This window comes from Pinus tabuliformis, chromosome 4_2 (assembly GCF_031772625.1).
Source record: "Pinus tabuliformis cultivar Carrire ecotype Pingquan chromosome 4_2, CPIR1, whole genome shotgun sequence".
Classification (NCBI taxonomy): domain Eukaryota; kingdom Viridiplantae; phylum Streptophyta; class Pinopsida; order Pinales; family Pinaceae; genus Pinus; species Pinus tabuliformis.
This window is the reverse complement of record NC_142304.1, coordinates 749,837-764,961: the sequence shown is the minus strand read 5'-3', so window position 1 is coordinate 764,961 and position 15,125 is coordinate 749,837. Positions and strand designations below refer to the sequence as shown.

The 15,125-nt window shown below is 37.7% G+C and overlaps 1 protein-coding gene across 1 annotated transcript in view; it reads right to left on the bottom strand.

The window, feature by feature from the left end:
• Positions 1–8,183: 8,183 nt before the first annotated feature.
• LOC149168081 (uncharacterized) overlaps positions 8,184–15,125 on the bottom strand; it is a 182,046-nt gene continuing 175,104 nt past the window's right edge. Inside the window, exons 10-11 of the mRNA XM_089428096.1 lie at positions 8,702–8,958; positions 8,184–8,466 (exon numbers count right to left, since the gene is read on the bottom strand). Of these exons, the coding sequence (XP_089284222.1) occupies positions 8,721–8,958 (238 nt within the window). The 3' untranslated portion in view covers positions 8,184–8,466; positions 8,702–8,720. The remainder of the gene's footprint in view (positions 8,467–8,701; positions 8,959–15,125) is intronic.

Below are 15,125 nucleotides of genomic sequence, written 5' to 3'. Positions count from 1 at the left end.
AAGATTGTTGACTTCCTACAAGCTGTTCATTTGAAGATTTACTACGCAATTTACCCTTCAAAAACTGAAATGATTCAAAACAAAATGGTATGGAATCTTCTTGTATCATTTGATCACATGTGCCAACTTCCATGTCTTCATCTACAATTTGAAAAGCAATGGCTTTCGGGGATTGCAAAGCTGAATATGAGAAGTCTGGAACAAGGTTTTTATTGCCTTCAAGATGGTCCAGATCAAAACTTGTTGACAGTTGATTTCTGATTGCATGAACATTGTCTCTGATGAACTGAAATGAATCAAAACAAAAAGGCAAAGATCCTTCACTTACTTCACAATTTGCTGCACTTTCCTCGTCATTGTCATAGCTGATATGCATCGGCTGATCACTATGTTCAAGCTGCTGTAAGTGAACTTCTTCCTCCTCACACAAACTAGCTGCTGATTTGTCTGCAATATTAGCTTCTGTTTGGAGAACATAATCGTCATCATCATACTGATCAAACTGAGGCAAATCATCAGTATAAAACACATCATCAAGCATACATGTCATATCAACAGTTCTCTCTTCTCCAAGATGATCTATAAAATAATCACTATGACAACTCGGATAAGAAACAAAATGTTTTGGATCAGCCACTTGTTCTTCTTCAATCAGCGAGCCATGGGCTTGAACATCATAATCATTCCTTGCGGTGATCCTTTGCATCATCTCTTCTACTGCACTTACCAAAATGTCAAGCTTTACCTCTAGAGATGTCGATTTCTCCGGATCTACGTTTTTTATTTCTTCTTCTTTCAACCTTTCCCTTCGGATCAGCAGATGAGCCTCTACATTTACTGCACTATTCTGTATCTCTTCAAGTGTTGCAAGATTCCTTTCTCTCAGCTGAAACTCCATTTTCGGATCAAAGGCACTGGATAGTGCAAGAGAGTAGATCTAGGAGGAGGTCTTATATCAACCGGCATTGAATAATAAACTTGATTAAATCTGGCAGAAAACTGTTGTACTGTCTCCCCTGGCAGTCTTTTCAGCTGGTTATACTCTTCTGTAATCAAGAAAAGGTTCTGTCTGATCATCCACCTGTTGAGGACAACTTTGACGAACTGCTGGAAATCTGAGATGCTCGCATCAGGCAGGGTTTTGAACCAACTCTTGACTTTGCCTTGCAAAGAATGAGCAAAAAGCCTAATACTAACATCTTTTTCATCAACTTCAAAAAGATCAAGAAAAGTCTCAACATTCTGCACATGTTGCTCAGCATTGACATTCTTACATTCACTGTCAAATCTCGGCAAATATAGGTAATAATTTGCAGGGAAAGCATGGAGAACAGAAGGTAAAACAAGAGGGTTATACCTATCCGGGACTGTAGGAGTATATACAAGAGCTACAGGATCAGGTTTGTTTTCTTTAGGCTCATCGCACTGAAGAGAGTCATCATGAGATGTGGGAAAAGTAAGGAGGCCAGGATTAAAGGGAAACTCAGTATTTACACTTTTTGAATAGATCGAGTGAAGATTTTGATCACCTTTATCATACAACAAATTCTGAAAAACTTTCAGGACAGCTTCAAGAACAACAAAGAAGTAATTTACAAGAAAGCAGACTAGATCCTGAATACCATTCCACTTTGGATACCCGAACTTTGTGTAAGATCCTTCCATTTTCTCAGATAAAGAGCTAGTCCTCCAGTGGAGTCTTTACAGGAGTCACCAGGTGAATGATTTCAGCCTTCTTATGTCTGATCGTTTTCCACCATCAACCATCAGATCTGAACTTGATACATGTACTGGGGTGATCGTTTAGATCAGATGTTCAGTTTATAAACTAGACCGGAGATTGACTGAAGTAGCTTTTATCTACTTGCGCTAATGCAAAGCAAAAGCGTTTCGAAGGCTACCTGGCTAACTTCAGGCTCCATCTGTAGTATACAAAGCCAAACAATGAGAATAAACTTTCTTCCCCAGCGGAGTTGCCACTATGTTAGAGCCTAGATTTGCCGCAGGCTGGAAAGGCAAGCGTCTAGGTCCACATCAAACCACGCTTAGCCTCGTAGCTAGCCCTACGAGGACAGGAGAGGGCTCTCTCCGGGTCGATCTCGGCAAAAGACAAGTGATGGGGCTCAAGATGACTGAAATAAAAGCTAATTTTAGGCTAGGTATGAAGTGCAAGGGTTTGATTTGAGTTTTTGGGGGTTTGTTCTGGAAACAGGGAAAGGCAAATTGGGCTCGGGGATGAAGCACAGTTTCTGCAGAGTTCTGACTGGGGCAAGGAAGGCAATCATTTTGATGCTTTAAAGTGAGTGAATGGATAGATCAGACTGGTGAAGAGCTAAGGAGAGCAAGAGAGTCTCAAGAATTCTCCTTAAACAGATGAAAACATGGAAATTTAAACAAATTTAAAGGCAAAGCATAACAGTAATGGATTCTACCTTAATCACTCATTTGTTCAAATTTAGAGGAAGAGATAGGAAAATGATACACATAACACTAATGAACTTACAATTACTTAGAGAAGAACACCATCAAAACATAAAGCCACATGGATCCCAAACAATGCTGCAAAACCCTGGTCTTTCCTTAGCCAAAAATGCGGAGATAGAATGTACAATGATATGCCAAAGCAATCCCTAGTGTCCAACCCCGAAAATGACTTAGGAATTACATGATATAGACTAGCCCAACCCATTCCCTTGCCTCTAGGGGTCGATCTCATCATTCTAGGAGCTGTTTCAACCAATTCTAAACAAAGCACTAAAATCTAGGCAATCAAAACAACTTGGCTCTATAAGGTAGGAAACTGATTCATTCATTAAATTTTCACTTTTTAGTGAATGAATCCTCTAGAACAAGTAAATAAGTGCCAAAATTAAATCATGTTTATCCAATTACATCAAGATAGATAAAAAATTGCATAAAAAAGCAAAACTAGTCAAACTGGCCGAATTACTGAGCTGCAAGGTGAAAAATTCAGCAAAAATCCTCTATGCGCCGCGCCAAATCCTCTATGCATCACGCCACTTTGAGGCTGAGTTTGAGGCACTTCCTGAAGTCCAAATTGAGTCCAAGATAGCTCATTGAAAAGACTTGCATGTCTACCTTCCAACCCAAGTGGAATTTTTCAATTTGGAAGTCATTTTGCGCTCCGAAACGACAATTTCCCAGGACTTCTTCCTGTGTGTCAAAATAGGGGCAGAGAGGTCATTTTGTGAGTGCTTTTGACCTCCCGAGGACTCAAAACTCGGCCAAAATTTTTGGCCATGCACCAACATTCATGATTTTTCATGCCAAATCCAATAATGTAAACTTTTTGCACTTTGGAGCTCCATAGAAAAAGTGCGCGCCACGTGGCGCGACGCATAGGGAGAAAGACCCTGTTTTTTGTGCTAAAATTTGTCAAAATGCCAAAAATGCCCCAAATTTATTGAAATTTGGGCTGGAGCTTCTTCATTAAGTGTCATGCTGGGCTAAAGAGGCTTCGGCCAATATCTGAAGACGATCAAGCTCCCTTTGCCTCGTTTGCTTCGTTATTGCCTTCTTTAGTTTTGCCTTTAAATTCCTGAGAGGATGAGCTTAGAAAATGGAGAGCAAAACATGGGCAGTGCAGGGAAACTAGTCAAGCAGTAACTTGTGAAGAATTCTTTGTTGCCATGCGTGATACTAGTAATTCATCTCCTTCAAATTTCTTGTTATGGTATTCACAAGAGGGGATCTGTAAAGGTGAAATCATCCTACAACCCTTAGGGAAAGAGAACCCCCCCTACTACAGGTCAATCAATGAAAGAACCAATGTTTATATATGTGGCCCTTGGGGTGATGGAATCCCACGAAAAGGATCTACCTCTTTCATCAATCCATAATGGAGAATCTTTGTAGTCCTTTACTAGTGAAGGTCCTTTTGTTTCAATAGTAATCCTTCCTATTGAAAAGGAGGATGAATGGTTTGTCTTTGTTGACATTCCTGAAAGGATAATACCCTCTCTACTACACAATTATAATGCACCTGTGCGTCTTGTTTGAGATATCACCAATGATAATTCGCTCAATAGTACGAGGGTTCATGGCATTGATGATGCCCATTTTGATTTTGATGACTTCCCTGTGCATGGAGGTGAAAGTGGAAGCACAATCGACAAGGAAGAACAAAATTAGAAGGAAACTTTCAATTGTCAAGATCAGAGAGTGGACAAAAGGATGTGGTCTTCCAGTGCTAAAGCAAGTCACTTTTCAAACTTGGATTTGGGTGATGATGATGAGGATGATCTTTGAAATCTGAGGATGAACAACCTCAGACACCTAGATTAAAGCTAAGAGGAGAGGAATCCTTGATCATGGGAAGGGAGAAGAGAAATGACAGGTTATTGAAATTGTTGCAAGGTGGGTACAACATTAGGACGCAAAGAAATGTTGGTCCAACATTTGTGCTTATACCAATGCAAAATATGGCTTTACACCATCCTTGGATGTTGATAATCCCACTCACAAATATTGTTAATATTGATACCTCCAATTAATGGTTTATGCGACCTGTTTTGGAAACTCATGGTGGGGACCATGACGTTGGTTATGAAGGATTAAAGATGGAGAAGATGTTTGTGATTCACAATAAAAATCAGGTCTCAAGTTTAGATCAAGTTACAAAGGAAAAAAGGGAGGCTAATCTGCAAAAAAACCGGTCAACCAAAAACACATAAAATATTCAAATTTTAAAGAAAACCACATATATTCAAGCGCATCAATATGAACTCAAACCATTATACACAAATAAGTGAAATTTCTCATTCATAGAACATGTAAGGGTGCACATAACCAAAATAACACCAAGTGCAATCCATCTTTGAACCAAAAATACATCAAAAATCAAGATTTAGATTGCCTCTAGCATCCAAAAAAAATATATGCTACAACAAATATCTACATTTCATCAAAAATTTTGCCTATAATGGGATCTTTGTCATCAATATCACCCTCTAAGCATTAAAATAGGATAAAAAAATGTTTAACATGTCAATTTAAGATTTTGTTTGAGCAATGGGTACATTTTTAGTAGGATCTCGTCATCAATATCACCCTTTAAGCATTAAAATAAGATTAAAAAATGTTTAACGTGTCAATTTAAGATTTTGTTTGAGTGGTGGGTACATTAATAGTAGGATCGTGATGGAGTTCCACAATCAATGGCACTAACATCAAGGTACATAGAGGGATTGTTGCTCTTGATTTAATTGCTAGTTCGATACCTTCATACGTGACAAAATCCAATGGAAACATTACAATCCCCCCAATCCTGAAAAATTGTTAAGTCTGTTGAATTTTGAATAAAATCTAAAATTCTACTTTCTCCGTATAAAATCCAATTAGGTCAAAACCACTCTCAAATATCCTGATCGATTACATGGTAATGTTAAAAAATTTAGTAAAAGGATGAAAATGAAAGATAAAGAAGAAAGTCGCTTTTAAGTGGTCGTCCATTTAACATTTTTTCTAGTAATTCATATTCTTGATATTGTGGGCTAGTGCTAAGACAAAAATTAAAAGAAAAAAAAACAAAACAGAGCCCACTTGTTTGTGTTCTACATGGATTTATCGATTGATTTTGTACTGCACCAGCCAAAAATGATTCAAACACCGGTCCAAACCAATTTTTGCCTCACAATGATCGGACAGGGCGATTTAGACAGATTCGGTCTAGTCCTGATAACACTAACTTGTTTATACTGTTATGCATTCAATATCATCTTTGTTGAATTTAAAAGGAATATTGTGATACTAGCATAAATTTTTCATGTGTTGTTTTAAACCTTAATAGTAAATTCCCCTAAAGGATATTACGATTTCCTCAAGTCAATAACTATGTTTATATGAATAAGAAAAAGCTGACACATACAAATAAAGCCCTTTTTTCTTATAAAAAAAGAACGAAAACCCATTTAACATTTTTCTACTAATTCATATTCACAATATTCAATGTCATATATTTTCACATGCTATCTTTCCCACAATAAAGAAATTTCATTCCTCTCCTTATTAGTTAACTTAATTCATATTAACAATATTCAATGTCATATTTTCACATGCCATCTCTCCCACAATAAAGAAATTTCATTCCTCTCCTTATCAATTAATTTAATGTGGAAGGTGAAAATATATTTATTCCCATGAAACAAAGAAGAAAAAGGGTATTTCATTAATTTGTCGCCCATTAGGAAATTCTCTAGGCAATAACGAAGCTCAACATGGACAATTGTCTAGGTGACTTCGACCTTCAACATGAGAGTGATGACAATCAAATAGAACACTAATTATGGATTTTCGTAAGATTTTTTTCTTATCAAATAAGAGATAAAACACAATTTACCCTTTTTAGCAATTCTTATTCATGATATTTGGTATGTCTCATACTTTCACATGGTACCTCTCCCACAATAAAAATAGAAATAAGAAAGGGTTATGTTTCTCTCCCTATTGGTCAAGCAACACAAAGAAGAAAATGCTTATTTCCATGACAGAATGAAGAAAACGGGTATATTAGAAATTGGTTGCATATTAGGGAAGTCTCTAGGTAGTGGGGATGCTCAACATGGGCAATTGTTTGGGTAAATTCCACCTTCAACATGAGTGTGATGACAACAAGAGGGAGTACTTATGATGGCTTTTGGACCATTGAAGACATGTTACATATTTATGTATCTCTTGTAGAAAACCTATGAGCACCATAAAGAGTTACACATCAGACTCTATTTATGCATTGACCCATTTGAGATCTTCACATCAACAAAGTTTATACAATTGTTGAGTTAAAATATTTGATCTTTCGCATTAAGATGGTAAAAACGAGAAGTGTTATTTAGTGTTAGGAGGGTCGTTAGTGGTAACACACATTCATGTTAGGGCCTATTAATAATTGTCTCTTTATGTGAAAGTGACTCGCAACCAATGTAATATCCAATGTTGAGGTCATTAGGTAAGTGGTTACTTAACAAACTATGGGTGCTAAACATATCACATATGGAGATCTATAATGTGTGAGAAATGTATCACTGCAACCTAAATAACAAAGTCATTTATTTATTCTTTCTCAACAATTTTATGTAAAAGTGGCACCCTAATTTTCTACAAACATCTCATCTTCTAGTTATGTAAGTGTTGAATAGCCTTTAGAGACTGGTGTATAACAGTTCATTTAGATCCTTACTGAAAAATAGCAGCATTGTTAAGGATAAAAAACACCTTTTGGCACAATGTTAATTCTAAAACCATAACATAACCCTACCCATTAAATGTAATATTATCAAATTAACAATGGTTTCAAGTTCGATAAGTTTGGTGATAGTTTTTTGAATGACTTTAAAATACCCCCTCCCCTTTCCACGAAGTTTATTTGGATAGCACGGTCTTATACGCAACCCGCTTTTATGTCTTTCATATTAAAACAAGGATGGCTTCAAATTGGGCTAGATCTTGCCACTTTGCACTCTTCAATAACTCACATTTATGTTTTGCCATCACAAACAACGAAAAATCTAGAGACAATCACCGCAAACATATCTACTTTAGACTTGCTGGTATGTATTAAGATAAATCTTGAATATCTTTCCCAAATGGCCCACTCAAAGACAATATTCTCTCATAAAGCTCGTGAATCTTGTTGGTTGTAATTGTATGTATTTCATCTAAATGCTTTTATTGCTATACATTACTTATCTGATCACATGCATAATTTTCCACTAAAGATGTATCCTTTTGTTTGTATCCATATTCTTCATGTGTAAGGGTGTCAACTATGTCTTGAGAACGAACTGCAACCATGGTTTTTCACCGTACGCTTCCAATGGGACATATCTGTCTCACTCGAGAAACAATGCCTTACCTAGAAGACAGTGCACACGCAACACCAATATAAGACAAACTTGTTAGGCTATATTAGGTACAGGGTTGAGCAACTAAAAGTACGTGCATACTTTGTGTGGATAGAACTTTTTGTATGGAAGATGAAAAATCATTCGACATGGAAATTCACTTTCCTACCAACATTTTATAAATTCAATTTAATTGAAACTAATCACCACGAGGCAATACAAAACAGAGCTCTAAGTTAAGCGTTGGACAACACAAATATTAAGAAAGTTCTCCATCTGTTATTTGGTCAAGATCTATGCAATGCATTACCGTGGAAGGATATCTCCTTTCGAGTTCAGAGATTTTTTTATTGTAATTAAAACACCTCAATAATGCATATCCTCCATATTTGAAATTTCGCATTTTCAGCGGAATAATATAATTATTTACTGGTCAAAATGTAACCTTCTCTGAGATCAAATCAATCATGTGATATGGGCAAGAAAGAGAAGTTTATAATAAGGTCACTTGCTGCTCAAATGAACTAAGAATCAGAGTATGCTCGCATGATAAAGCCTCTCTTCCCCTGAAATAGTTGATTCTTTCAGATCAGAATACTGCACAAAACTGAATGACAAAGTTTGATTTTTTATATAAATAATGGCACCAGACACATCCAGGAACTCGAATATCAAATGCAACTCTAACAGAAAGGAAGGATAGCTCAGCTGATGCACTATGCATAAAGTTTCCTTCAATATTATACACTAAAAACTTAAAAATTAACAAATTCCATTTTATAAGTAATCAATGAAAGATCAAACTTTTGTTCAGCCTCGTTACCAACAAAATTGTTTCTTACCTTGCAATTCTGGGACAAATCATGTCCAGTCCTTGAACAACAACATGATATATAGAGGGACGTTGAAAGCAGCTAGGACTGCAACATGACCAAGTGTCCGAATTAATCGTCGAACTATGTATCGTGTCTTTCCTTTAACCATTCTTTGGGCCCTTGGTATCTGCTCAAAACTTGTGCCTGAATCAATTACCAAGCAAGACGTATCTGATTCCTCTGTGGTTTGCTTCTTTGCAGCTGGTCTCACTACTGCTGTACCTCTGGCAAGACAAATGTTTTCTCAGCTCCAAAAGTAGAAAGCATATGATGGATAACTATCTGAATGTACGTATCTTCAAATATACAGAGAACTCTTTTCATTTGTATTGCATATTGATATAACCGAAATTATATCTAGTCTCTAGAAGACTGCAGTGTTCTAGCAAGCATTAGAAAAGTTTCGAAAATGTGCAATAAGGCAAGAACCAGTCACATGCCTTCACTGTATCATGTTAATCTGCATAGACAATTATCTTGCAAAGAAGAAATCAAGCACAGGTCTACTGCAGGTCATTTGAAATTTGAATAGCAGTAATGAATGTGCAACCAGTTACCATACATAGCTTCACACCAAAGTTGCCAAGGTATGGGTATTTGGGAATAGGTGCAGATACGGGTGTGGGTACAACACTTTCTGAAACAGGGACAGGGGTACATCAGGGGTATCTATATCAAATTTTATATATACAATAATAAATGGAAAAAAAGAAAGGAGAACTGAAATCAATGTAAATCAAAATTCACTTTAGATTCAAATCATTCAAGAAACAAATCATTCCACGCCCACCATTCATAATTGACATTTCTTCCCTTTATAGAAGTGGTGCAGAAATGACAACCAAAAAACTGAAACTTGAAACTTGATGAAATTGAAATGTGGAAACTTATGGAGTGAAGAATGCCAATGATGATGAAGAATGCATAATAGTGAACTTCCGGACTAGACACTAATTTCCTGCAATGAAAAGAATGAACAATGCCCTACTTCCCCTCTTCTGATCTGTGTTGGTCTCTTCCAAATTTCACATAGCCCAACTACAGATGCAGAGCTCAGCTTGAAATTGGAGTTTAACGGTATAAAAGAGGTCAGCACTTAACTTTCAAGTGTTTCCTTCTGTAACCACCTTAAATGCAACCTTATTGGGTGTTTTTAGTTATAATTTTTTTTTGTTATCATACCAAAATTGTGAAATTTTAATTACTGTTGCAGTTAGCTGGTTATTATTCTTCTATCAAATGATTATTTGTCTTTTGCAAATTATTTGCAGCAAATACTGAATAAAACACAACTACAACTTCACTAAAAAATAAATAACCAGTAACCACATGAACTGAGAAAATTACGCACACACAAAAATAATGGACACCAATATTTTTGGACAAATGTCTCTGGAAAAACCCGAAAGGGAAAACCAGTTCTGCAGATGAGGGTTTTAGTATTAATTCTTCAGCAAAATTTGTGATTAAAATTACAACTGGTTGCCATAAAATAGCAAACATATGGCAAAATATTTTCTTCACTTCTACCATAAAATAGCAAACATGCCCAATGATGAAAGGACAGATGCCTAGGTATATAAGCAGGACCTCATTGTAACATTCAACATCACTTGTACATTTTATATATAATAAATTATTATTACAAAATACCTCATGTATTTTTAACATATTAATTCAACAAGCTATAAGTTGTGTTGCACTTGCTTCACAATCTAACCTCTTGGAAATAACTTGGTCCCTCCGATCAAATTTAGCCCCCCTTTGGCTATTGATTTGGCTCACACGTGAGGCTTGGCAGATAAACCCGACCCTCTTGGCAACTCGCACTAGCTAGGAAATTTACTCGGCTTCCACTATAAAATTTGATTTCTCTGGCAAATCGAATTCCCTTAGGCAAATCGATCCTCTTCGAGGAATTTCGTACTTCCTCTGGCAACTCTGCCTCTTGGATCAATTCGCACTCCTGGGATATTTGGCTTCTCTGCAGAAAATCGATCTCCCTCTGTCACTGAGAATTTGGAAATCACTGTGAAGATTTTCTCTCCAGAACTTTGATCTTCAATCACTGCTGAAAACCTTGTTGCTAATGTCCTTGCGCCACCTCTACGCCCTTGCTCTCACTACAATGTTGTGTCTCGACCTCTCACTGATCTTTTGTGTGTCTTCTCCATGTGCCAATTGATCTCTTCTTATAATCTCTCGTTGATGAATCAACAACCATGATCTAATCGCAATCTATAGCTAAGATCATCTTGACCCCATCTCATGACTTTTTTGGGAGTCTTTAGAGGAAAATCGATTTACCCCAATTAATATTGATTAATCAAGCCATTTCCCTAAGCTAGACTTGGGAAAATTAATTAACTGGCTAATTAATTCTAATCAAGGCCTTTTCTTGTGAAACCTTTTCTGGATATTGGAGGAAATGTGTTCACTAGCCTCATAAACACAATTGAAGGCTAGAAAACCTGTCCAAGCTACACAAACTAGCACTCCCTCTTAGCAAGGAAGGTGTTTTGCATAACACCCAACTTTTCTCTGAAGAAGATGAATCTCACCTTCCTCAAAGTTTCCATCAGTATATTTGCTACCTGCTCATATGTGGGTATATATTGTAGTTGACCAAACATGCACTGCACAATCCCTGATAAAGTGGTATCTTATGCCTATATGCTTGGACCTATCGTGAAACACTGAATTTTCTGACAACCTAATGCAACTCTGATTGTTGCAGTGTATCATTGTCACCTCTATCCTCTGACCAAACAAGGCTACTAGCAACTTACGAAGCCCTATAGACTTGCATGCAGCCATGCTCACGGCTATGTACTCTGTCTCTGCAGAACTCAGTGCCATGGACTTTTGCTTCCTGTTGTACTAAGAAACAACTCATGATCCCATGTTGAATCCAATCAACACCCTAAAGTGCTTTTCCAATCCACTGTGTTACGGTGTTACCTACCCAGTCTGTGTCAGTATAGCCAACCAACGTGACACGATCACCTCGAGCATACCTGATCCCATACTCGATAGTGCCGCGCAAATATCTTAGAATATGTTTTGATGTCGTCCAATGCACTCTCTTTGGCTCCACCATGAACTAACTGAGAAAGTATACTGCATAGGATATATATGGCCTGGTGTTGACCAAATACATGAGAGAGCCTATCTAATGCTTATACAAAGTGGGGTCTACCTCCTCCTCCCTGGATGCATCTATCTTCCTCCAATTAGTGATCATGGGATGACGCAACCCCTCTGGCTGTGTTCCTCTGTTCTCTCCCTAATTCTTTGCTCTATATCTTATTTCAACTCTTCGACCTTGCTTCACAGGGTCTGCTTAGAAGTCGTAAGAGTGCTTCTCTTATATGGCCCAATAAATCATATTTCTTTTTCGTTGCTTGAAACCTTAGGCACTCATAGTAAACCTACACTTAACATAGTGTTACCCTACAGGTCCCATTCTTCTTCAATAATTGAAAGAACAACCTCAACAAGCTAACCTCTATAATCATCCAAGTTGTCCAACAGCTAATCCAGAACCACATGCACACGAAATGGCCAATACCATGCTCTATGGTTGGCAACTGACTCACAATGACACTCTGAGCCTATTTGGTGCCATAACCTCGAACCCTTAGACATTGGCTAAACCAGGTGCCTCCCTTTTCTTTTGACGTGAGGCACTATGTCAACGAGGTCAGACTTGACCACGATCTAACGTTGGGAGAGATGTACAATCAATGGTTCGTTGGATGTCAACAAGCATCCAACTCAACTGATTTTCTTTTGAGGCTGAGGAGAGTTCTAAGTGGGCCCGATGGTCTGTTATAATGGCAATCTTTTCAATCTTTGGCCTAACCAAACTCTAGTCAAGGTCAAGGCTGCCACAAGGTCAGACAACACTGAGGTCAGGGCATGTATAAAAACTTTGCTTGGTCAGGCAGTCGGGAAAAGAAACAAAATGCTCACACCAAAATCCACGAAGAGACCAACTACCCGACTGAGGTCGAGAGTTGGTTGACCAACTTAAACTCGATTAATTGGCCCTCACTTGGGTTACTAGACTCTATGTATATGTCCAGGGACTGAATTTTGATCAAGTCCTCCCTCGCTTTTCTCATTGTGTGTGGCACTGAACTGATACACTATAATAATTCAAATATGGCTTCTCCTGGCCTTAATTCACGAAGACACTCATTACTTTACTCGCCATTAATACAGACTCAACAATTAAACACAAAGATTGATTGGATAAATTAAATATCATTCTATTATAGAGTAATTATAGGCAATTTACAATGCTCAGTGTCGAACCTCCTCAATCTTACTATTAAGAGGATTTTGTTCCTCTCCAATCCCCGTGAGCTCTCTTTCCTATTTCCCTCAAGCAAGAGTCTGGTCATTTTATTCCACTGTACACAGTCTAGGAAGAAAATATCCTAACAAAACCAAGACACCTATTTAACAAATTCAAAAACTACTTAACCAGTGTTTAAGAATCGGTAGGTTTGAATCGGTAACCGGTCAAACTAGCCGGTTAACTATCCCATCGAGTCAAACCAACAGAGAAAACCTAGTTTGACCCTCCATTTCACCAAAAAAGTGGACAAACCGGTCCTAATCGTCTGGTTTAGGACGGAACTAGCGTGTTTCGTCCTAAACCAGCTGGTTAGCTGCCACGGTTGCGAAGGACCCACGCAGCACTGTTTTCCAAGTGTTTAGGGTGTTTTGGAGGGAAAGTAAGGGTTCTTTCCCTCCAAAAACACCCTCTCCAGCCTTTAAAAGGCCCTTCTCCTTCTCATACATCTCACACTTCTCATTTCGAGTGTTTGTGAGTTTGATTAGGAGCTTGGAGAGTGTTGAGTTTTTGCTCGAGTAGTGGAACAACAAAGAGTTTAAGCTAAGCAGTAGTCATTGTGCCTCCAAAAGCCAAGGATACTGAATGGACTCATTGTGATATGATTGATGGCAAAATGATCTACAAATATTGCCAAAAATCTATTGGAGGGGGTATTAGCAGGTTCAAGCAACACTTGGCTGGGATAGGAGGCCATGTAAAGCCATGTGAAGCACCAAATGACTTAATAGGGCATATTACGGCAGAATACCTTCAGAAGTTTGAGACTCAAGTCACTGAACCAATAGAGAAGTTTGTGACTCAAGCAGTTGCAAAGTTTGGGAGTCAAGACTCAACCAATTGAGTTTGATCATGATGACTCATGAGAAGTTTCAAGTGATAATGTTGATCATTATTATCATATATGTAGACTTGCAGTAGGCCATTGGCCCCATAGTTTGTAGGCTTTGTTTTTGCACTCTAGACTCCATTTAGAGCCTCATTGCTTATGTATTTTGTCAATGATATGTATTGCACTCGGTGCCATTTTGATATAATCACCTTTGCATGGTATATAAATGAGCAATCTTTGCATATTTTGTCTCTATTGGCTTGGAATCATGGTTTTAAATCTTAAAAATGTTTTTTTTTCAAATTAAAAAATAATTATTTAATGTATTTTTTTAAAATCGGTTTGTTTAGACCTAACCAGTCCCAGTGCCGTTTCGAAGCCCAGTTCATTAGGTGGACCGGTCCGGTCACTGGTTCAGTTTTTAAAACATCGTACTTAACACCTTAGGCTAGCACTCGGCATTTTTACAATGACCCAACTCAGTAAAACTACCTATCTTCTAGAAAAATCTGGACACCTACATTTTACATTAATTTATATAATCTCATGCAAAGTTGGGGAGAATTTTTTCTTTTGGATGTTTTTGTGACGCCCTTTTTGCCTAGAAAATGGTGGTTCATTAGCGTTGATGCTCCTGCACCAGACTCCCTAGATTAAAATTTTCCATGACCTCCTAGTCATGAATTTCAATTAATTTGCTCCTCCTAGGCCCCATACAAAATGTTGTTGTTGTCCAGGTGTTGGATTGGCTGTTGCCCCATGGTTGATCTCAACTTTCCAGGATCCCATATTTGATTCTGCAATATGCGACTTGCTTTGTTGAGGCAATCTTGCATAGTCAGCCGCACCGTATTGTTGGTTGTCTTTTTCTTCTCACTGTATCTCTCCTTGGGCACCTTCCTCGTCAATAGCCACACTATGTCAATTTCGTCATCCAGCCTTGTCCTCGTTCAAATTTGCTGCAGTTATCTTGTTCCAACTACAATTTGGCATGTTGAACTTGCACCATTTGGTTTTCCATCCTCTCCTCCAAGGATTTTATTTCTATCAACAAATCTATATTCCCATCATACTCCATTAGCAGTTCATCGAAAAGTTGCTCTTCACATTCGTCGACCTTTTGTTAAAATTGGCAACTAGGGCCAAACTCCATGTGGATCACCTTATTTATGGTTGCTGATATTTTTCCTAGATTC